We start from the raw sequence: 25484 nt of genomic DNA, 5'->3' as shown, positions 1-25484 counted from the left end.
CCATGCAAATCAAGCTGTCCAACAGATAGTAAACTCTTCTTGATGCCAGGCACATATCTGACATCTTTCAACACAAGTTCTTGCCCATTATCCAAAGACAAGTGTATGGTGCCAATCCCATCAATGCTGCAAGCATGATTATTTCCAAGGTAAACCTTGCCATAACAGCCTGCATCAAAAGTAGCAAAACACTCCAAGCATGGAGTCACATGGAAAGAGGCACCTGAGTCTACAATCCAAGTCTGAGTGACACAATCATCAACTGACAAAAGTTCATCAATCACATCAGCCTTGGTGATCTGCATATCTTGCATGTGACATACAAGGGCATCATAATCCACTGCACATAATACATCAGCCTCTGCATCTGAGAGCTCCTCTATGACAACACTAGAGGCCACATTGGCCTTTTCCTTGCCTTTACCTGCCTCAGATGCATCTATCTTTTCCTCTTTCTTCTTTTTGTCTCCTGCATTCTTCTTTCTCTCTAGTTCCTTCTTGTAATACCTGCAATCAGGCTTCTTGTGGCCCTTCCGACCACACTGATAGCATGTAACATCACTCTTTTCTTTTCCTTTGCTCTTGCTCCTGCTTCTCTGTCCAGCATTTGCATTTTTCTTTTCAGCCCTGCCTCTAACATTATAAGCTGAGTTGCTGCCTTCTCCACTAGACTTACGTCTAATTTCTTCATTCAAGATCGAACCCCTCACACCATCATATGTGAGATTGGGGTTATTACTGAGAGAAACAACCAAAGTCTCCCAAGAGTCAGGCAATGTCATGATCAAAAAGATCGCCCTCAACTTATCATCAAAATCCAAACTTGCATCCTTGAGCTGATTTAAAATGCCAGTAAAAGCACTCAAGTGCTTAGCTGCAGGCTTGGACTCATCCAGCCGCATATTCACCAACTTGCACATTAAATGCACCTGATTAACAGGTGTGGTGATCTCATAGGTAGTTTTCAACTTCTCCCATATTGCATGACCAGTGTCTAAACCCTTAATGTCTGTCAAAATGTCATCAGTGACACCCATCTTTATATAAGCCACAGCCCTTTTATTGACTTTGGCCCAATCCGCCTCAGACATTTGTGTGGGTTTATCCATTTGCAAAGCATCCTCACAATCCTTTAGGAACAGTATGCCCTGCATACGATCTTTCCAAAGATCAAAGCCCTGACCATCAAATCGCTTGATTTCCATCAAACTTTTAATGTCAGAACTGGAAGAAGTTGCAGCCATTTTTCACAAGTACAAGTGTAAAAGCACTGAACTACAAGAGCACAAGCTAAATCAGCAAATACACTGCTGTTCTTGCATAACCAGCAATAATCCTTTGCTGTTTTGACATAAACCAGCCACTGCACAGGCAAATAATGCAGAAATTTATCAAATTCTGCACAAAATCCCAAATTTCGAGGTCCAAATGTGCGCAAATGTAAGCCAAACTGACTCAGCTGGGCAAAATTACATCAATACATGAAAAGTCCCAATTTTTCTTGGTCCAATGCCAAGAAATTTTACTCGGATGAGCAAAATTCCAACAAATTTTGAAAAATCCCCAAATTAATTGAGGTCAATGCGCACAATGTCTGCAATTTCTGACACAGATGTCACTGTTAAGCATAAACAACATCAAATCTGGGAAAAGCCCCAAATTTCCAGGTTCAAATTTGACCAAATCTGAGAACTGTGCTTGCGCGCGCGAACTCCCGTCAGTGGCAAAGGGGTTGCTTGCAGTAAACCTTAGAAAAATTTTAAAATTTTCTGGAAGGAAAAATGTGTCGAACTGCAGCCGTTGACCTGCGCTGCCCGTCAGATGCCACGTAGCCTTGCATGAGCTGTCGCCTATCAAAAACGACATGTCCTGCTGCCACTAGGTCAAAAAACGACCTGTCCTCGCCTGCCAGGTCAAAAACGACCTGTCACCTGACTATCAGGCTGTCGCTTGCACAAAACGTGACGTGCAACACTGTCGCCTGACTGTCCAGCACATACACGTGCTTGGAAACAATGACGACCTGACCTGTATGAGTGACGACTTACTGATTTTTCGCGAGCGAAGAGCTGGTGATGTCTCACTCGGACTTCGAGGAGCGCAAGTACCTTAACCTCAGCTCTGATACCAGTTGTTGGAGCGTGCGGGTAGCGGAAGCGTGAAGATTTGCAGCAGAGGAAGTGAACAGGTGAGTGAGAGTGAGAGTAAGAGTGAGAAACAGATTTTTGGGTGTACCAACAATGTGTTGGTACACAAAGAATAAAATGTATTTATACTTGGGGCCCGTAAGGGTGCATTCACATATACAACATGACAATACACGTGTAAAATACACGGAGGTGAATAAAGGACCTTTACATCCCAACATCAATGATGGATAATGGATAATGAAAGTGGAAGGGTAGACTACCTACATATAGGCAAAAAAGTGGGAAAATCTTAAATGTGGTCAAACCCCTGAAAAATAGCCAAAAGTGCACAAAAAGAAATGCACTAATATGCCCTCCTTCTAAAATGTCTAAAACACATGAAATGACAGACAAATACAATGTCCAAGCTCCTAATGGCCTCATCTGACTCAGATTGAGGCTCATGGGCAAGAGATGTGTTGGGTATTTCACTCACGCCTCACTTACGCCTACGCTCACATTGGAGTGTCGGTGATCAGTAGGACACTGGGGCACTTTTTACTCTCGGTAGGAGAGGTTTTTTCCCCCATACTTATGGTATTATTTCGTATGTGCTTATGACACACACTTAGGCGGGCACTTACTGTGTTCGGGTGTAAACACCCCCCTACAACCCCAAGGTTTAAGGGTTGTACCTTGTACTTTCAGTTTACACTCTTTCAGTCTATAGCATTGGGTGTCGTGCTTCACTCTCACATTGTCTACTGTTTTCTGTGCTGAGCTTTGATCCTACTGTCCTCTCTCACATTTGGTATCAGAGCATTGGCTCTGCTCTGCTCAGCTCAGGTCCTGCCCAGCTCCGCTCAGCCTCTAGGAGCTTCTTGCTCAGTCCAACTCTGCCTTGGCTCTGTTTAGTCTCCAGCAGCTCATGCCCTTTCCTTGCTCGCCAGCACCAGTGCTGCTAGTCTCCAGCAGCTCCTCGTCCAGTGCCACTGCCCTACGCCACCAGACTACAACTTGCCAGTCCGCCAGGAAGCTCCTCGCCCCTGTAGCTTCCTGCCCTGAGACCAGCGCCCACATGGAGCAGTGCACACCCCCTGTGCTGTGCCACCTGCCTGCGACGCCTCTGTTCAAGCATCGTCAGCAACTCCGGCTCCTACCACGTCAACGTCAAGCGTCAAACGCCTCCTGTCCGTCCCTGTGCCACGTCTATTGTTGCGCCGCCTGTCACCCATCAGCACCACGCTGACCACCCGTCTGACCTGACACACGCCACTGGTCAACAACAGCCCGTCACTATGTCAAGTATTTTTTAAATTTTTTCATTATCCTTTCATTCGAGATAAATTTCTGGAATAGGGGATTCCTACGCAGTAGGCACAGCATTCAAAAACATGTCTAGGACACATTGAATGCAAATTTCTGGCCAAATTTATCAGACATTTTGGGGCTTTTATGTTTTTTGAGGACATTGGCATATGAACTGCAGCTACAGTCACAGAAAGACTGTTTTGAACGCATTTGAGGCAAGAAATTTTGGGGATTTTGTTGATACAGTGTTGCTGAACACTGATTGCACGTTGTACTGCATGCATAACAGACAGTTTTGACAGAGTGCACCTTTGTACACTAATTACAGAAAGTTATTTCCTGCAATTTCTGAAAATTTTCAGATTTCCAGTGTAGTCCTGCTTCGACATTGCTCTTTTGCATTTTTTGGTAATTGAACATCATGGCAAATCAGGGAGGAGATGTTTTCACCTATGTATCCAAGGAGGACAGATTGGATGGAAATAACTATTCACTTTGGTCCTTCATGATGAAGAATGTACTTGTGGCCAAAAATCTTTGGGATTATGTTAGTGGAGAAGAAGCTCGACCCGGAGTTGTGGCTCCAGCTACTCCTCCTCCAGGAGGACGTGCACCACGGGCATCTCAGCCTGCTCCACTTCAGCCACTTCCCCAAAGAACATCAGCTCAAAAAGCATGGGATACACGGGATGCACTGGCTTTGTCGCTGATTGCATTGGCAGTTCAGCGATCAATCATCCCCCACATTCGTTCAGTATCTTCTTCATGAGAAGCTTGGCTAACTTTGGAGCAGATGTTTGCAGGCAAGAATGAGACTCGCATCTCTTTCTTAAAGAAAGAGCTAGAGACATTGAAAATGGATGAAGGTGATTCTATTTAGGATCACTTGAACAAAATTCAGGACTTGCGAGAGCAACTCATGAATGTCGATGAGTACTATTCGGATGCATAGATGATATCTACCACTTTGAACTCATTACCTCCTTCGTACTTAAACCTCACAATGAGGATTGCCGCGCAGCCAATCACTTTTCTTCAGTTAGTCAGTTTGCTTCTAGAGGAGGAGCAAACACGGAGGAATAGTGGTGTGGATGCTATAGCCACTTAGCAAGCTTTTATGGCAAGACAAAAGGGCAAAGGCAGCCAAGTGAAGAATGCTCCCCAGAGTTCTGGGACTTCTAACACATCAGAAGCAAACAAAAAACAAGGGGGCATGCAAGCCAAAAAGGGTAAATGCCATTACTGCAAGAAGCCAAGCCACTACATTACCAAGTGCAGAAAGTGCATTGCCAAAGAGAATAAAAAGGAATCAGGAATGTCTATTTCTGATGCTCCTTCCATTGCTATTGAGTCCGCATCCTTTGTTGCAGACAGGGACTATTGTTTTTACACATGCAGTTATGACACCTCTTGGGCAGATCGAGCATTCAACTCTACTGAGGATACAGGCACTTGGTTTTTTGACAGTGGTGCTTCTAGGCATATTACATCTCGCAGAGATTTATTTGCATATGTTCATGCAGCTCCAATTGGCAAGTCTGTACAGTGTGCCAACAATGCATCATACCCTGTTAGAGGTATTGGGGAGATTGTGCTCACAACCATTGATGGCTCTCTTCTCCGCCTACAGGATGCTTTATTTGTGCCAGGCATAAAGAAGAATTTGCTTTCTATCTCTTCTTTGGCACGTTGTGGATTGCATGTCACATTTGATGATGACCGATGCATGGTGAGAGACAAAGAACACATGACTTTGGTCTTGACATGCACTTTATGTCATGAGTTATACGAGTTGGATGCTCTTTCAGTTGATTAGTCAGCGTGTTTGACATCCACTCTTACTCCTGCTATTACAGGCAGAGTTATGGCATGCTAGGATGGGGCATGTGAACTTTGGCAACTTGATGCTCTTACAGCATATGCAGATGCTATATGGATTACCTCTACTGGAGAGACCTCCTGAGCACTTGTGCGAAGGATGTATTTTGGGAAAAATGCATCGCTTTTCGTTTCCCCGTGATGTTGCTTTTAGAGCAACAGCTAGGTTGCAGTTAGTGCATTCAGATGTATGTGGGCCTATGCAGACGAAGTCATTGGGAGGATGTTACTATTTTGTGACTTTTATTGATGACTTTACTCGATTTTGTTGGGTCTACTCTTTGGTCAAAAAGTCAGAAGTATATGATGCATTCTTGGCTTTTATTGCACTTGTTGAAAACCAGTCTGGTTGTAAAATTAAGACTCTCCGTTTAGACCGAGGGGGGGAATACATGTTCTCTATGCTGAATTCTTTTTTGAAGCAGAAGGGCATTGTCCATCAGTGCACTACTGCTTATACTCCACAGCAGAATGGGGTAGCTGAGAGAAAGAATCGGTCACTCATGGAGATGGCCAGATGTATACTGAAGGCAAAGAGCTTGCCTCACAGTTTTTGGATGGAAGCCGTCATGTGTGCTTGCCATGTTTTGAACAGATGCCCTACCAAAGCTTTGAAGGAAATTACACCTTTTGAGGCTTGGAACAGCCGGAAACCTTCTGTTGGACACTTTCGTACCTTTGGGTACCTTGCATATGCACATATTCCAAAGGTACTCAGGAAAAAGTTGGATGACAAAGTTGTTAAATGCATTTTTATGGGATATAGCAGTGAGAGCAAAGGCTACATACTCTATGATTCTGTTTCTAAAAAGGTGTTTGTTAGGAGGGATGTACTATTTGATGAAAAATCAGAATTGTCCCTGGCTGGTTTAGATACATATCAGGCTGCCCGTGATGTATTTGAAGGGCTGTTGCCCATTACATTTGGTGATTCAGCTGGAGTTTCGGCAAGTGAACTCAATGTTTAGCCAGCTACTCCTTTTGAAAATGCAGAAAATCAGCCATTGGGTGATCTGAATATTCAGCAAAGTGCTAAAACTGAAATTCAGCAAGAGCTTATGCACAGTCAGGAGGCAAGACAAATGCCTAGATGGTATTTACAGACTATAAAAGATAGTCATCTGGATGCACCCTTGGCTGGTCGTACTAGAAGGCAAGCTCGTATGCATGATACTACACATACCATGGAGTTCGTTATGGCAGCAAGCACCCTTGATGATGAGGAGCCTGAATGTGTTGAGGATGCACAACAGTGTGTGCATTGGATGGCAGCAATGAAATCTGAATTGCATTCTATCACTAAGAATCGAACATGGGATTTGGTGTCTTTGCCATTTGGGAAGAAAGCCATTGGAACAAAATGGGTCTACAAGTTGAAACGGAATGCAGATGGATCCATTGACAAATACAAGGCAAGGCTTCTAGCTAAAGGCTATGCACAGAAGAAAGGCATTGACTATGAGGAGACATTTGCTCCTACTTCCCGCATGATGACCATCAGGTCTATGGTTGCTTTGGTTGCCCATTATGGATAGACTGTGCATCAGTTGGATATTAAAACTGCATTTTTACATGGGGAACTTCATGAGGAAGTATATGTACAGCAGCCCATTGGTTTTGCAGTTGAGGGCTTGGAACACTTGGTCTGCAAGCTGAAAAAAGCTCTATATAGTTTGAAACAAGCTCCTAGAGCTTGGTATGCAAAGATCGATGCTTTCTTGCTTAGCCAAGGGTTCATAAACAGCTCATCTGAGTCTACCCTTTACGTATGTAAAGAGGGGGGGTCCATGCTAATCATTTGTCTTTATGTTGATGATCTCTTGCTTACAGGGACACATGTTGATCAAATTTCAGCATTTAAACACAATTTGCAGCAAACTTTTGACATGTCAGACTTCGGGTCTTGTATTATTACTTGGGCATTCAGTTCATACATGATGCTACAGGTATTGGGTTATCACAGTCAAGATACATTGGTAAACTTCTTGAGAAGTTTGGCTTACAGGATTGCAAACCTGTCTGTTCACCAATGGAACTTGGACTTAAACTGCCATTACATAATGACAGTGATTTGTTTGATATACACATATGCTCCAGTAATTGGATGTCTTATTTACTTATGCAACACTAGGCCAGACATACAGTTAGCAGTTTCAGCCCTGAGCAGATATATGCATCAGCCACGCATGTCACATTGGCAAGCTGTTAAGCGTGTCTTCCGTTATTTGCAGGGTTCTAGATCTCTTGGATTGCTTTATGCCAAAGGGGGACCACTGCAGTTACATGCTTACAGTGATTCTGATTGGGCTGGTGATTATGATTCACGTCACTCCACTAGTGGCAATTGTTTCTTTCTTGGCTTGTCTTGCATATCTTGGCTTAGCAAGAAACAGTCCACTGTTGCCACATCGTCATGTGAAGCTGAATACAAGGCACCTTTCACTACCACAGTTGAATGTATATGGATTAGATGCTTGCTTGCTGATCTGGATGTATCTGTTATGGAGCCTACTCCTTTGTTCACTGACACTCAGAGTGCCATTGCAATGGCACGAAACCCAGTGTTTCATGCACGCACGAAACACGTTGAGATACATTATCACTTTGTCAGAGAGAGACTACATGCAGGTGATATCAACCTTGTCTATTGTCCTACCACCAATAATGTAGCAAACATCTTCACCAAAGCTCTTCCTCGTGACAAATTTGAAGCATTTCGCCATGCTTTAAATTTGATCTCCTTTGGTGGCGGATGATTCTTGTACTCTTGATCACTCTTCACTCCAGGGGGGTTTGTTGGGTATTTCACTCACGCCTCACTTACGCCTAGGCTCACATCGGAGTGTCGGTGATCAATAGGACACTTGGGCACTTTTTACTCTCGGTAGGAGAGGTTTTTTCCCCCAGACTTATGGTATTATTTCGTATGTGTTTATGACACACACTTACGGGCACTTACCGTGTTCGGGTGTGAACACCCCCCTACAATCCTAAGGTTTAAGGGTTGTACCTTGTACTTTCAGTTTACACTCTTTCAGTCTATAGCATTGGGTGTCGTGCTTCACTCTCACACTGTCTACTGTTTTCTATGCTGAGCTTCGATCATACTGTCCTCTCTCACAAGATGACCACACAAGACACACGATTGCTAATACACCCTCTCAGATCTTGGATGTGGCGGAAGGATAAAGGAGATCTGGATTCGAGGGTGACAAGAGGAATGCCAATGCCAATGTAGTTTGTCAATGAAGAAAGCCAACCAAGGAGTAAGACCCCCTCTCCATATAAACATCCGATCAAAAAGAAAGCCACCAAAGGGCAATGGAAACAGAGAGGCCTCGAACGGATCAGTCTTGAAGACTCCAGTCGGGAATGGGTAAACCAAGCCTCTAATCCAACTATGAGATGATAGCGAGGAACTATCAAAGGCACCATAAACTGCATAGCAACACTAGGGACCAAGGGCCAAGTAGCAGGGAATGGTGGCTTGATGACAAAGAAAAGGAGTAGGTCCGGCACCTGCATAGGAGATGCCATCAATGCCAATAGGGGACTAGAAACCCCGAAAGAATATAACGGGAAAGAGCAATAAGATGGTGGTCGGTCTGAATTGTCCCAAACCACACGAGCCCCCATAGCATACACGTCGGCCATAGATGTCCTTCAATAAAGTACAGGTGGAATGTCCTCCACCTGTACGGGTTTGCTTAACCTATGAATGAGAAAAAACTGATGGAGACAAGGAGTATCCAAGGTAGGAAGGGAGAACTAGATGTGGAAAGGTATGCTGACTGAAAACACAGGCTGTAAGGTCTGCAGATGATGACATCAGCACCAAAAAGGGGTTCCCTGCCCAAAACAGAGATGGATCCAGTATATGCAGCAATAGGGGAGTCTGTCCACCAGATAAACAAGTTGTCCATCCTGCAAAAGGTGCTATCAAGAGTGCTGAGCTCCTGTCCAAGTTAGGGAACAACCCGTAGCAAGAAAACACTGCAAACACAGAGGATGTCCAGCATAAACGCAGGTCTGTCAGCCTGGAATGAGGCTGCCCCTATCTACAGAAGAAAGTACCTAGTCTGGAAATGGAGTACCCTGCACAAAACGCAGATCTGGCTGCCTGAAAACAGGCCGCCCAGGCTGCTATGATGCCACCCAGCTCAAGGGAAGACTCCCAGCTGTCAAACGCAAAGACTACATGTGTCAGTCCACCTGGAAATGGGCTGCCTGCACCTGGAAATGACCTGCCAGCGGTTAGGAGCTATCGCTTGCCTGAAATGAGTGCTGGGCTGAAGGGCTGCCTGCAAAACGCAAAGGGCTGACCAGTGAATAGACCTCCCACCAGTCAAATGGATGCCCAACTTGTCAAAAGGCCACCCAGCAGTGTATGAGGCAAATCGCAGATGTGTTGCTCCCAAAACTGGCAACGAAGGTGACTAGAACCGCAAATAGAGTGCTCCTCTTCATAGTCTTTGGCTCCCACGCAAGGCTCTAATATCATGTGAGAGTGCGCAACAAAAACAGGAAAGTGAACATGGAGAGTAAGAGACAAAGAGAATGTAGGAGAGAGAAGGAACAATGTGTTTGGAAGTCTAAGGTTCCCTATCAGGGAAAAGTCTTCTTGTGGAGACTGTTGATTGGTGGTCTTCCAACTGAAGAGGTGCTACGTGCCCGAAAGATCTCTGTTGGTCGTTGTGTATTTTGCACTACATGTGATGAAACATTGCTTCATCTTTTTGCCTCTTGTCCAGTAGCGCAACAGATCTAGTGTTTTATTTCTAGATCTCGGCGACTCAGCTCCGGATAACAGCCCGGTCATGGATTATGGGAAAGCTACCCTTCGGGCCTTCTTTGCATTCTGATTATTCCTGCCTGTTCCAGTTCCTTAGATGGACTGCCTTATGGCATATTTGGCAAACTCAGAATGCCTTTCTTTTTTATTCGGTCTTGGGCATTCATGGTCATGTGGCCCGTATTCAAGGTTTAGTGCTATGGCAGATTTCTTCTATGATATCAACTGACCTGGTTCTTCCTGACATTGCTGCCCATTGGTTGGCCATTGTTCGCTCTACACCAGCAATGTGATTTTCTCTGTGTCATAGTCCTGATAGTCTTTCGTCACTTTCTTTGAGGACCTAATGGTTTGATGTAACAGAATGTAAACACACACACACACACACACACAGAGTTTCTCGGATGACCTGATGGTCTAATGTAACAAAAAGTAAGAGATACAAAGAGATTTTTGACCTGATGCTCTGATGTAAATATTTACTACTTAATTCAATTGTCTTTACGAAAAAAAAAGGAACAATGTGACTACAATGGCTCAAGGTACAAGGCTACAACAGTTAGCCCCAACATGCAACTCTATGCGTCAATGTGGGCATGAGACAATAGCAAGGGGATGAGAGAATGAGAAGGGCTAGCTAATCACGAAGGATCAATGATGGATAATGGATAATGAAAGTGGGAGGGCAAGCTACCTATATATAGGCAAAAAAGAGGGAAAATCCTAAATGTGATCAAACCCTTGAAAAATAGCCAAAAGTGCACAAAAAGAAATGCACTAATGTGCCCTCCATCTAAAATGTCTAAAACGCATAAAATGACAGACAAATACAATGTCTAAGCTCCTAATGTTCTCATTTGACTCAAATTGAGGCTCGCAGGCAAGAGATGACTACACAAGACACACATGACTGCTAACAACTACTTATTAGCCCTGGTTAGGGTGCCTATGGGAGCTGCTTGGATGGAGTCTCCAAAATATGGATTGGAGGATCATAGCTTCCAAGAAACCCATTTCATAAGGTTAGGAAACTCCTTTCATACCTAGGCATTTCATAAACATATGAAACACCTATTTTAAACTTTCACAAATGCCACACCCTAAATGTCTTGGGACGTTTGTAATCATTGTCTATCATGGATTTACTTAACACGTTGACATGAATATTGGTGATTGCTAGAGTTTTGTTTTGAGTTGTTATCCATGATAATTGCATTATCGATGGCTCCTTTTATAGCTAAAGTTGATGATGGGCATGGATAGTGACCATGATGCATGCAAATATTGATGCTATGCTGAATGTTCATTGGCATTGTGTAGAATAATGAATAATGTCAATCTATGTTTTCTACATCACATGACTCATACAATATATGTGTATATAAAACTTTCATACCTTTTTATATCTCAAATGAAACCCATTTCTAATATTTTATGAAACTCGTATGAAACCTATGAAACCCATTTCATACCTCCCATTTCAGAAACCCTTGGCAACTATGTGGAGGATTGTCTTGAACCAGCCTAGGACAAAGATGATGCCTCAAGGGCCATCACTCTATATCCCTATGGTGAGCTCTAGGCTAGGAGGAAATAGGATAAGTAGGAATGCATCAGCCAAAGGTGTACAAAGGGATGCACTGGTGTCCCCTGGTGAATATGGAGGACCAGCTGCTGTCTCATGAGTCTTGCTCGCTCCTTCGTTTTACTGGCTGGTAATCCTTGAGCTGAGTGAGTGTCCAAAACCTGTCCATGCTGATGCTGAAGGAGAATGGAAAACTGGGGAGGAAGAGGAGGAAGCTTGAGAGATAAGGCTGGAGGAGGGCTGCAGGGGGTAAGGGGTGGCTGTCATAGGGGAGAGGGAAGAGGCATCAGGAGAAAGAAAAGAAAGCAGAGGATTACTGTGAACACACAGCTGCAGCCAAAAAGAGGGGTACAGACTGAGAAAGGGTAGCACAGGAAGAGTAGGTGGTGGAGTAGGCACTGGCTGAGAGTGGCTGTGGAAAGGGGCAATCTGGGGGGCAGCCTGTGCTGGCTGCAGGTACCAGGCAGGGGCAGCACACTGGTGAAGGCAGCTGTGGGCAGTGAGGGAGGGCAGAGAAGGGCTGACTGGAGAGGGAGAAGGTGGCAGAATCATGGCTGGAGACCTAGCAGGTTGAAGCGTAGCTTCTCCCCCACATGGATGCAACGATTTCACCTTCTGCTATTTGCGTAGCTCTTCTGCCAATGTTTTTCTGAGCAATATCAGTGCATTTCACGGCAGTGTCCTGAACCTAGTCATGCATCAATGGGCTGAACACTTTTTCCTCTTCTTTGTAGTTTCCCATTTGTTTCCTTCAACTAAGTTATTTCAATCTGCAAGATGAGAGAATCCCCCCTCGTCCTTTCCAACCTAGAATTCCACTAGCCTTGTCTCTAGCTGAAATATTCAATGATCATTTGGTTGTGGCTTTGCCTTCTGTGCATTTACACCCTGCAGAGTTGCATTTTGATCAGTCTTTGTAATTTGTTGCAGTTGTCTTGAATATGTGTAACCAGAGTTGCATCTCACATTTCATCTTCTCTATCTTTTATGAAATTAACTCCAATTAAGATATGGTTTCCTTCTTGTCTCGATATCTATTCAGGGCTACATCTTGTGTTTTCTGCTTGTAGTTAATGTCCTTTCTTATACTAGCTTTGATGATGTGCCTATATTAGCTTTGATGATGTGGTACCCATTCTTATTACTGAGTAGCAGAGAGGTCATTTTTTGAGGCAAAAAATCTCAATTTAAGAAAAGGGCTTGTAGACATGGATGTAATCTGTCATGGATTTTACCTCCTGTTGGGGTTTCCACTTCTAATACAAAGAGAACATGCAGTTCGTAAGGTTTCTGCAAGCTGAAAAGGCATGGCTTGATGTTGGCATTGGTGGTAAAGTTGCTGTCAAGGCTTGATAACTGTGGTTTGAGACCTCAGCAGGCTTGACAATAAACCCATGGTCTCAGCAACCCAAAATTAGGTCCAGCACAACAGCTTGAATGAGTCTGACAAGCACAACATGTCAATGTGATACATGACAAAGGACATGGTGACAGTTCCATGCATGATGTGAAAATGTTTGATAACATGGTCTAAATCTATACTTTCTAGTGATGATGCAATGCTACTGGTAAACCATATTTCAGTTGTGCTGGTTTGGAGGATAGCTTGTTGCAGCATAAGGGTAGGTCCAATGGAATTAACTTGTCCAAATTGTTTTCACTGGGTGAGCAATTACAGATAGAAGGATGATTATAAAGGATGGGTGCTATGTGGAATGTTACGTACTGTTTTCATGATTAACTGGAAATCGTAGAGAAGAATATCTCTGTGTTTGCTGTTGATGTTTTGAAAATGCACAAAAGCATTTTGTAATGTGCTCCCATAGGGTCCAAGCAGATGGCCTTTGATAGCAATCAAAGTTGACTTCTATAATACTGCTTTGACACGCCAATCATTCTGTTAATCTGCAGATGCCATGGAATATGAACTGCCAGGTGATTGTACCGAGTTTAAAGATGAGCATGAGCAATTCATTACAAGGCTAAAAGAAAGTCAAAGGAGTCGCCAAATAGTTGAAGACATTACTGTCATGTGCCTTAAAGCCTGTGCTCCTCTAATGGCTTCAAGAGACCAGCATGCATGTCTTTTATCTCTGGAAATTATTAAGGTGTGATGGACATCATATTAGTATTAAACAACATAATGATGACAAGCTTTGATCTACATTTAAATAGTTACAGTTTTAGATTTTTCAAATGAACATTTCCATTTAGCTCTTATTCACAATGGCATCCAATGCCCATTTAGTAAACTTCAAGCTACATACTAGAACAACTCTCTAATCAGAAAGGTAAGCAGGTTGGATTCAAAGCCCTTTCTTCCATGGATGATGCAAGAAAGAATGAGAAAAAACAAATTGAGAGGATGAGCAGACTGCTGGCACATCAGGATGAGCTGACAAGCTTGGATGACATGGAGGCTGCAAAACTCCTCCCAACAATGCACCAAGTTTGGCCCCACATAGCAGCTTGTCTCAAGCACACAACACCTTCGGTTTGTACTTTCACCACATATTCAAGGCAAATAAAGATTAGTAACCATAGATTGATAAGTTGGACTTTGTAACTCACCTGCAGGTCCTTGTCCAATCACTGAAAGTGATTGCTAGTGTAACTTCAAGTTGTGGGGGTGAATTCTTCTCGCGACGGCTTCAAAAAGATGCTGTGCCTAAGATGCTGACACTGCTATGCCGAGGTACTGCATTACAGAGCAAGTCAAAGGGTGGACAGCATGCTATTGATAACAGAAAAATGCTTGTTCATCTTCAAGGAAACAATCCAAGTGCTCCAAATGAGTTTGCCTCAGCTTCTCTGCATAAAGTACAAGAAGCAGTGCTTGATTGCATCACAGAAATTGCAAGAAGCCAAAGGGCTTCCCCAGCTTTGCAAGGTGCTTTTGAACAGGTTGCTGCAGTTATGGTTGGCATAGCTTGTGCTGTTCCAAGCTTGCAAGAATCTGCAGTCCAAGCTCTGATTGCTTTGAGCTCAATCGATGCAGACCTTATTTGGATATTGATTGCTGATGTTGCTTATGGAAGCAATTTGAAATTAAAGAATGAAACATCTCCAGGGCCAGGGTTTCCTGAAGTATCCAAACTTCTCCCACCTGTAAAATCCGATGAGGAGACATTGTGGAAACAGATCTCTGGCAACTGTAGTTTTAGCATTGACAGTTCTATGGCATGGGGAATACTTTCCAGGATTGAATCTTGTAGATAAAGTATAGTTCAAAATGTTTACGAACTGCACTTTTGCATAATGGTCAAGACCACAGCACTATTGAGCACATGGAGTTACAAACAACAATGCTGACCATGTTATATAATCTATCGAGATGTCAGAATTCGATTTCATCCACCTTACCTATGCACTACATTTTGCCCCTTTCTTGAGCAGCCGCTTCAATGAGAGTATATTTGGCCACTTCAGCCCCTAAATACATCACTGAACATTCCACTTTACCATATATAGTATCTCACACTTCTGTTTTGTACAGTGTTGCTCCATCTCTTGTATCATATGTAGTTTTGTCTTTATGCTTTTGTGCTATTATTTTTCTATTGCCGTGTTCTCTGATTTTCTGGAATTACGTCAGAGCAGAGTGTGTGATCCAAATGACCCTCGTTGCTTTTGTCTCAGGTTTTCACTACCTGCCCAAGAAACACAAATGTCTATCCTGTTCCAAAAGCAGCAAAGACAAACACAACTACGTATATTAGTGAACATTTCACTTCACCAGATATTGCATCTCGATATATCATCTCACACTTATATTTTGTACAGTGTTGGTCTATCTCTTCTATTTGTTTTAGTTTTATCTTTATTGCCTTTGTGCTGTTGTTTTTCTACTGCTGTGTTCTCTCATTTTCTGTAATAGGATCAGAGCAGAATGTGTGATCCAAAGTCCCTCATTACTATTCTCTCTCAGCTCTTTCCTCCTGCCTGCCCAAGAGACAAATCCCCTCCATCGCCAGCTGCTGGGATTCTTTAAGGAGCTGCCGTGGACATCTTCAGGGTTGACAGTTACAATGCATGTGAAATAGTTTGCAACATTGAATCGTATCAATAAAATATTACTCAAAACGTTTATAGACTGCAATTTTGCATGATTATGCGCAGTTGCAAACAGCATTGCTGACCACAGCATATGCTCTACCGAGTTGCCAGATGTCCATTTCATCCAGTGCACATATGCACATCTTGAGTAGCCACAAAGCAATGCCATGACACTTAGGATTCTACCTTGTTCTCTCTTTCTCTCATGAAGTTTGAATTAATGCATATAAGCATTTACATCAGGCCTTCAGGGGATCGAGAATTTGGCACAAGGGTGGAGCCACCACTATCCATGCATGGAGTAGCCATCTCTCCAAGTATCAAGCTAGGGGAAACTATAGAAGTGATTTGCATAATAGTAATTCTCACATGACCACGGATGCTCAAGATTGAATTATAAATGAAAGTATTGCAAGCGCAAGTCCACCAAATATGTCAAAGGCCAACTCATTGTATAAAGTGAAAGAGGCAAGGATGATGGGATTGTAGCATGGCCATGGATGGCATCTTGCCCAACCCAAATTTATGTGGTAACAATTGGGCAATAGATGAAAAGACGAGTAGGGTTTCATCACATGTAGTACAAAAGATATATATGATATGACATCTTGCAACCAATGATACATCCCTAGTGGAAAGACCCCCAATATGAAGGCTCCACATGAAAACTTTCCTTGATAGGGAAGTTAAGACTTCCATAGATGTAGTTGATCATGTCACTTAGCTTTACTATCACAAATAGACCAAACTTCATTCGCTTCTTAGTGACCTATCACTTATCTCAATCATTTTGAAGTAAGCTTGATTGGTTGATTGTTTTAAAAAGTCATTTGGTTTCACCAAAGCCCATTGCAACCATGGCAATAAGAGTTGAGAAGCAGCGAAAATGCCTCCAAAGTCAGTTTTCCAAGGTCAACCAATTCAAGATGTAATCTTGAGGCACTTGCAAGTATTCATGGATATGACAAAGAATAAATCTTGGACTAACTTAGAATTATAGCATCTTGAATAGTCTTGTCAATATATATATATATATAACCTATTAAATTTATCCTTTGTATGTGCTTGTTAGGCCAATCGAGTAACTTAAATAAAGCCAAAACCTCTACTTCTAAGAAGTTGGCTTCTTTTCTAGAATCAAGGATACCAAATAGTGAAGTGAAGAATCTTTGCCATGATGCAACAAGTGGATAAGAAAAGACTTTGAAGTTTTGAATGGTGGTGTTGAATTCAAAACATTCCACCATGGGGCTTGGAAAGCAACACATCTATGCAAAATGCCAATATCCTCGATAAAAGACTCAGCAATATATGTCGATGATGAGCACGTGAGGATTGCAAGCACAAACCAAAAGACCATCATATGAATTTTAACATCCAACAAGGCAGCACCACTTAATACATTCCTAGGATACCCACAATTAACCCATCCAATTTGCTTGCTTCTTCTAGAGCATAAAGGAAATGGGTTGCACTAGTTCTTACAATGACTTACATCCAATGAAGCGAAGGCAAGAAATAAAAGATCATGCTAATCATGATTATTTGTGCAACTTTCAATCGCACATATAGAGGCCATCCATTATATAAACATATTATGAATATGTGAAGACATCCATTCAAGCAAAGCATGAGGAACCATATGCACCCCAATGGGATAACTTAGATGTGTCGAGTTCTCTTGATAAACAACATCCTCTTGCCAACCCAAATCACTCTTTATACAATTAATCAGAGTGAATCTTGGTGCATTGATATGTAACCTCAAAGTGAGACCAAATAGGCTCCAAACAATCATTGCCCTATCCAAATTGGCCCTCTCAACCTAAAGAAACATGGACAAATCATCAGTGAGATTGCCCCGAAAGGTTTAGATCCACTTGGAAAAGCTAGTACAATGGTCTCACCATCAATAGTCAACTTATCTAGCAAGGAGACCCATGGGATGTGTTGCCAATGCAAACAGCAAGGGATTAAGTGGCCATGCCAAATGAATGGGGTGAGTCAATCTCATTGTTTACTCTCCCATTCAACACAATACAACTCTCTCTCTCTCTCTCTCTCTCTCTCTCTCTCTCCTCACAAAAACTTAAGTAAACAACACACTTCATGTGCTACAAACAACTCTCTTCACACACTACAAATAAATTGTGCCATGCAAAAGATTGTAGTTTTTTAAGTCACATAGAGCTATGACATAAAGACGCATATACTGAACGCAGGTTTTACGTGAACAAAACAATACTTGTGAAGCTCTAAAGTTACAATTTGAAGTGTCATCTACATCAAGTTGTAAATAAGTAACTATATGTGCAACAATTTTATACCCAAATATAGCAATATTTATTCATCATGTTGAAAAGAGATATATATGGACCAATTCAAAAATATGCACTCACTATACTAAAATGAAATAGATAGGGACCAAAAGATATATATAAAAAACAATGTGCACATGATAGAAATAACCCAATCCATATAAATGGTACATATGTGGCACCAATAAGAAAGATACATACTTCTCAAAGTGTTGACCATGTATATCAACCACACACAAAAACACATTTAGCAATTACTTAATGCAATGCTAAGAATGCACAAAGGTCTACCTTACATCAACCTTGCTTGTTTGTTAGAGCATCTTGACGGGCATTATGGTGATCAAACACTTACTTACATATGCTATAGAAAATTGAAATATCAAGGCATTCACATCTTACTTTGATAAAATGAGAATGGAAGAGAGGAAAATACATGCTTGATACAAATAAAAACAAAGCTCACATTTATTGCTTAATGACACTATAATTCTCCTTGGCTTTTGAAAGTTAAGGTAGCTAAGATTGAGAGTTGCCTTTTGCCTCTGTGTGTGTGTGTGTGTGTGTGTGTGTGTGTGTGTGTGTGAGCACCTTAAGAAGACTACAATATTAGAGTGTGTTAGGTAGATTAAGGATATATCACGAATCACATGGTGGGGAAACCTACTTAATCTACTTCCCTAAACACACACAAGAGAAAGCTCACTCAAGAACACAAGAAGAGAGATGGAGGCCAAAATGTTTTCTAGCTGGTTTTTCTTCTTTCTTTCTCTAAGAATACAATGTACACAAAAGTATAGATAATATACAATATATAGAGAAGTTGTATGTTAAGTCAAACAGCGCATAACTAACTATACTAATCGATTGGTGCTATAACTATGTCAATCATAGGTAGGTGTAACAAACCAAATATAATAAGTGATAAGTCAATGGCCATGTGAGGATCATAATAACCACCAACGTGCTAAGTGTAGATGTGCGGACCTATCTAACCAAGTGGTCCATTATCAATGTCTGTACATGTTGAGCTTGCTATCTCAACACTCTCCCTCAAGCTCAACTGCATCTCTGCAACTCCAAGTAAGCTTTGAAATTTTTGAAGCTTCTCTACACTCAATACCTTTGTGAAAATGTCACTATTTGATCCTGTGTGGTAACATATATCAAGTCGATCTCTCCTTCAAGTACATTCTCTCTCACAAAATGATAATGCACCTCAATGTGTTTTGTCCTAGCATAAAACATTGGGTTCCTATCCAACTCATGTTGTCACAATGAATGACAACTTGACCATCACCCTACACATCCAAATCACCCAATAGCTTTTGCAACCATACCACCTCACATACTACCATAGCAGTACCTCTATACTCAATCTCTGTACTCAATAAAGCAATTGTTTGTTGCTTTTTGCTACTCCAAGTAACTACTACGCTACCAAGGGAAAACATGAATTCACTAGTAGATCTTCTATCGAACTTCCTACCAGTCAAATCTACATCTGTGTATCCAAACACCTACACATCCTTACTTGCCTCATAAAAATTTCCATAATTCCTGGTGGACTTCACATACCTCAAGATGCGTCTAACGCATCCAAATGAGGCTTTCTAGGTACCTACATAAACTAATTCACAAGTCCAACAACATAGCTCAAGTCTGGCCTTGTGATAGTCATATAGATCAAACTCCCTATTATCTTCCTGAACATAGTAGGGTCTTCTATCTCATCCCCAATATCAACACTCAACTTTACATTTTGCTCCAATGGCACTGAAAGAGGCTTACATGCCATCATACTATGCTTGCATAATATATCTAACTCAAACTTTTGCTTCAAAAGGTCCTTGACATTAGCAATCCCACGACCATTATCACCTGTAATAATCAAGTCATCCACGTAGATAACTATGACGACCAAACCTATATCACCCTTTCTCACATAAAGAAAGTGATTTATATTTGAAACAAAAAATCCAATGTTGATGAGATACTTTTTTATCTTATCAAACCATGCTCTAGATGCTTGTTTCATCCCATAGAGTGCCTTCTTTAACTTGCACATATATGTGGACTGCTCTACATCCTCATAACCTATTAGATGTTCCATATACACCTCTTTTTACAAATCACCATGCAAGAAAGCACTCTTTACATCTATTTGCTATAAACTCCAACCTTTGGCTACTATCAAAGCAATTACACATCTAACAATTGTCATCCTAGCAACTGGATTGAATGCCTCTTCATAATCTATGCTATACGTCTATGCATAGCCTTTTGCAACTAGCTTCACCTTGCATCTACTAATAGAACCATCTACATTATGCTTTATTTTATAGACCCACTTGCAACCAATAGCTTTCTTGCCCTTAGTAAATGGTACAAGATCCCAAGTCCTATTGGCCTCTAATGCAACCATCTCCTCATCTATTACTACATCCCAATGAGCATGACCAGCAACCTCCTCAAAACAGGTGGACTTAAAATCCTCAACTACATTTACCATATAAGCATAATGATGAGCTACATAACTCTTAAAGCCTAATCTTCTAATAGGGTATCTCACCCTACCTGCATACCACTGGATCACTCAACAGAGCCTTTGCATTACCATGTGCTCTTTATACATCTAGTGTCCTGATTGAAAAAATATCAAGCTCATTATCCAAGCTCATTGAGCCACTAGAGTCTCCATTAAGAACTACATGATTGATAGATGCATCATTACCATTTGACACTTTCTTCTTCCCTTTGACATTACCTACAACACTACTATATACACCTAAATATGTGGGACTACCCCTTAGTCTCCTAGACCAAGGACTAACTATAGATCTACTACCATATGATATATTTGGTCTACTAAGACTCCATGACTCTTGCTTTTCTATCTGTATACGACTATCATGGTCATCAGCATCATCTAATGCATCTCCACAAAATGCATACCAACTACTCATCTTACCAAAAACAGCATCCCTACACTACCCAAAACTTACCCACTATAACAACAATACCCTTTTTACTCAATAGAGTATCCAATGAAAATACATTTTTCAACCTTAGGGTCCAACTTCTTCCTTAACTCATCAAACACACAAACATATGCAATACAACCAAACACTTTCAAATGTGATATATCAAGTTTCTTGTCCATAAAACATTCTTCAGGAATCATATCATGAACTACAACTATGGGAGACTTATCCATAAGGTAGATAGCAATATGAACAGTCTCATACCAAAAATGCTTAGGTATATTCTTTTCAGCCCATCAATACACATGTAACTTCTATAATATGTCTTTTTCTTTTTTGCAACCCCATTTTATTGTGGGGTATGCCTACATATAACTATATATTTATCCCATGAGACCTCAAAAAATCACTGAACTCGTTAGAGAGGCATTCTTCTCCCTCCATCTGACCTAAAGCACTTAACTTTCAAGCTTGTTTCTATTTCACCAATAGCCTTGAAAGTTTTGATGTGCTCAAAACTTCACTTCTTTCCTTCATAAAATATACCCATAATTTTTTAGAGCAATTATCCATGAATGTAACAAAATACTCACTATCACCGAGGGATAGGCCCCCAAGCATCTATGTGCATAATATCAAGTATATTCTTGCTTACATCTTTGTCATGCAAAAATTGTTGCCTTGCTTGCTTTCCAAACTAACATGCTTCATAAACTTCATGTAATTATGCAACCTTGAATATACGCAACAACCCTTTGGACTGTACTGATTTTAGCCTTTGTAGTTTTGCATGTCCAATTCGTTTGTGCTATATTTCAATGTTTGCAACCATACCTTTTTCTTTAGCATACATAGTAGTATTTATAGCATAGATTCCATAATCTAAAGTAAACATGCGGCCAAATCTACTTCCTTTTACAATCAACTTACACTTATTATTAAAGTTTTCAACAAAACATCCATTTGCATTAAATCTAACATATAGCCCTTGCTCTACCATTTGACCACAACACATACCAAATTCTTTGTGATGGATGGCACATATAAAACGTCTAACAAACACGTTATCTAACTATCATGTAAGGACAATGGAACTTTTTCCATATGTAAAAATTGGATAACATGAATTATCACTTGTTTCTACATAACCTAGACTTTGTAAATCTTACATCTCTCCAAACCATTCAGCATGGCTAGTCATATGATTAGATGCACCTGAATCAACATACCATACGTCATCACATATCCCCTTTCCTATAGCAACATTCATCATATGTTGCATGATAAACAAATGCTCATTCTTATCTTCATTATGTCTTGAAGACAATGCATAAGTTCCTTGCTACAACTTGCCATTGTGAATAACATCCTTGTTATCAAAACAATGGATTACAATATGACCTATTATTTCACAATAAAACGATAAACAATACTGAAATTATTAAAAACTATATTATACTATCCACCTCTTTCTTTAGATATTTCCCTACCTCTAGAATTACCACAACCTCTTGAAATGTGTATGTCACTAAATTGTTAATTTAACCTATTTTTCTGGTTACCACTAGTATGACCCATACCACGACCTCTTGAAGAGGATTTGCTATGTTCCCTTCCTGAACTTAAGTAAACTACTTAGTCTTGTTCACCACTTCTTTCAGATGGTTTACCTTGCAAGCTGAACTCTTCAGTGATCATGAGAGAGACCAACTCGTCAAAATCTGAAAATGACTTCTGTACATACACAGAAGTACCAACGGCCAACAAAGTCGAAATTACAATATGACTTGAAATTGTTGTTTACAATCCTATGGTGCGGACCCAAAATGATCTCAAATGGCCAAAAACACCAAATATCACAACAATCTAAGATTTTTGCTCCATCTTGCTTCATGTGTCTCCATAGGCACTATCTAAGGAAAAGAGAGAAAGAATAGGAGAGCTTCTTACCAATTGCTTGCTTGCTTGAATCCTTGCTCCTCCTTCACTCAACCTTCGAAACCAACCTCTCTCAATGGTGCCGCTCTAATGCCATGTCACGAATCGTGTGGTAGGGGAACTTGCTTGAGCTATTATACTCAAACACACACAATGCACATAAAAGGAAGCTCGCTCAAGAACACAAAAAGAGAGATGGAGGCCAAAATATTTTCATATTGGTTCTACTTCTTTCTTCCTCTAAGAATACAATGTAAACAAAGTATAGATAATATATGATATATAAAAAAGTGGCCTACCAAGTCAAAAATGTGCATAACTGACTATGCTAATCAATTAGCGCTATAACTATGCCAATTGTAGGTAGATGTAACAAACCAAATATAATAAGTTAGTGGACATGTGAGGATCGTAATGACCACTGCTGATGTACTAAGTGTAGATATGTGGACTTATCTAACTAGGTGGTCCATCATCAATGTCCACACATGTTGAGCTTGCCATCTCAACAAGAGAAACAATAGAGTATGATGACAAAATAGCAGCACTATTGGCACCATTGGATGATATCCGAGTGCAGTTGCATCAAAGACATCTACCTATGTTATTCTTTATCAAGCTAGTTGATTAATGGTGCAAGGATCTCGTAAATTGGCATCTTTGTCATCTTAAATCTTGATAGACTACTTCTATACCCATTTACATAGATAGTTAAGTTTGTACCTTATAGTTTGACTCCCAAAGGGGGTCAATAGACTCAATGCCAGTTTTTGGAGTGGAGATTGAGCAAAATGAGAGCAAGTTAAGGGCAATAACACATGATGAACTAGTAACTATGTAGATATGTAGAGTTGACTTTGAGGCTTTCTTGAAGGTTAATTCAATTACTCTAGTTCATTTTAAATCACAAGAAATTCCTCCTTAATATGTGCCTCATATCTACCTTTTTTCCACATAGATGTTTGTGTACTTGTTGAGAAATGGAGACCCAAAGGTGGGCCTCTAAAAGAATGCATCTACCTTTTTGAAGACAATATCAATAACCTTGTTACATATTGTTAGTAAATTTGAAATTAATATGTATGTTGATCACATTAATAATTGCCTTCATGAGACCCTATTATGAGGAAACATATCCCCATTGATCTATCTAGAAAGACATGGCCCTTCGATTTTGAATACTTTTGATAAATTGATCAGCTATGCAATTCTTGGAACAATCAATAAAAGTGCAATGAATGTCAAGGAGAAGCTCATCCCTTAGAACAAAAAATCGAATCATTCCTTACATCTACATTCAACGAAAGCTATTTTATGCTATGTCATAAACATTGGTATTAAGATGTAATAGAAGGGAGGGTAAGAGAATCGTCCCTTGTGTCTAAATTCAACAAAGCTATTGAATGCTCTATTGTAAACATTGGCATTGAAGATGTAGTACAAGGGAGAGTAAGAGCCCTACCACACACAAGCATATAAACTTGCAATGGTAGGACCATGAACTTACTAGTGTACAAGCCACCCACAAGTTATACACTTAGAAGACCTTTTTACATAAGGGAGGATATTCCACACACAAGCACATAAACTTTCAATGCTAGGACTATGAACTTACAAGTGTACAAGCCACCCACAAGTTAAACATTTAGAAAAGCTAGCTATATATAGGTTGAATGAACTAGAGGAGGAGAGGGAAGATCTCTTTGCAAGCTTGGAATGGAAGCACAACCAATGGTTGAGGAACACATCAACCGTACTTGTGCTAGTTAATAGATTGTTCACTATTTTTGAAGTTACTCCATTCACTAGAGCAAGTTCCATTTTTTTAAGGAAATGAAGTAAAGTTGGGTCAACTTAATAGGCCGTGCTAACTATTTTGTAAACTGAGTTAACTCAAACAAGTCAATTGACATGCACATGTCTTGGAAATGCATCTCTATTAGAGGTTTTGTGCCATAATGGTTATTAAATTATATTATATATTTATATGAATCTTTGTTTAGTGTTCATCCATTACTTTTTAATGCTCGCCTATAACGTGTAGAATTAAGTGTAATTGAGTTTGCCTTTAAAATTCTCACATAGAGGTGGTTTGTTCAATCCAATATATTTCTAGTTTCAAATTTCAACTACTTGAGTTAGTGAGAATCATCTATATATTTCATGAACATAGAGACATTAGTCCTGGTTTTTCTTGAGATACAGTATTTGCAAGAACAAAACAAGGAGAATTAATAGTAGAGACTTTTTTAGCAAATTTTATATATTCGAATTGCAAACAGGGACTCATTGTTTGTGTGAAAATTAATTATACAAATACAATAGGACTTTTGCTCTCTCTCTCTCTCTCCGACAGTCGAGCATGAAACCATGCAGCAGACTACTGACTGGGAAGCCATTGAATGTATCGTCATTTCACATCTTCTGATCATGGAACAGTATTTTAATATGTCCTGATAATCAGAATCGACAGTCTAACTGATTACCGCAAGA

At 40.6% G+C, this 25484-nt stretch overlaps 1 protein-coding gene across 3 annotated transcripts in view; it reads left to right on the top strand.

The window, feature by feature from the left end:
- Positions 1–15213, top strand: part of LOC148040837 (ARM repeat superfamily protein) — an 85222-nt gene extending 70009 nt beyond the window's left edge. For 2 of the 3 annotated variants that reach the window (XM_087669044.1, XM_087668966.1), the window contains exons 15-17: positions 13607–13803; positions 13995–14189; positions 14273–15212. In XM_087669044.1, the coding sequence (XP_087525170.1) occupies positions 13607–13803; positions 13995–14189; positions 14273–14914 (1034 nt within the window). In that variant the 3' untranslated portion in view covers positions 14915–15212. Of the gene's footprint in view, positions 1–13606; positions 13804–13994; positions 14190–14272 lie in introns of all 3 variants that reach the window. The other variant, XM_087669114.1, reaches the window with a different exon arrangement.
- The last annotated feature ends 10271 nt before the right edge of the window (positions 15214–25484 follow it).

This window comes from Lygodium microphyllum, chromosome 1, assembly GCF_053477565.2.
Source record: "Lygodium microphyllum isolate KBCC chromosome 1, Lygodium_microphyllum_v1.1.10, whole genome shotgun sequence".
Classification (NCBI taxonomy): Eukaryota; Viridiplantae; Streptophyta; class Polypodiopsida; order Schizaeales; family Lygodiaceae; genus Lygodium; species Lygodium microphyllum.
The sequence above is the reverse complement of the archived record's forward strand: the minus strand, read 5'-3'. Positions and strand labels throughout refer to the sequence as shown.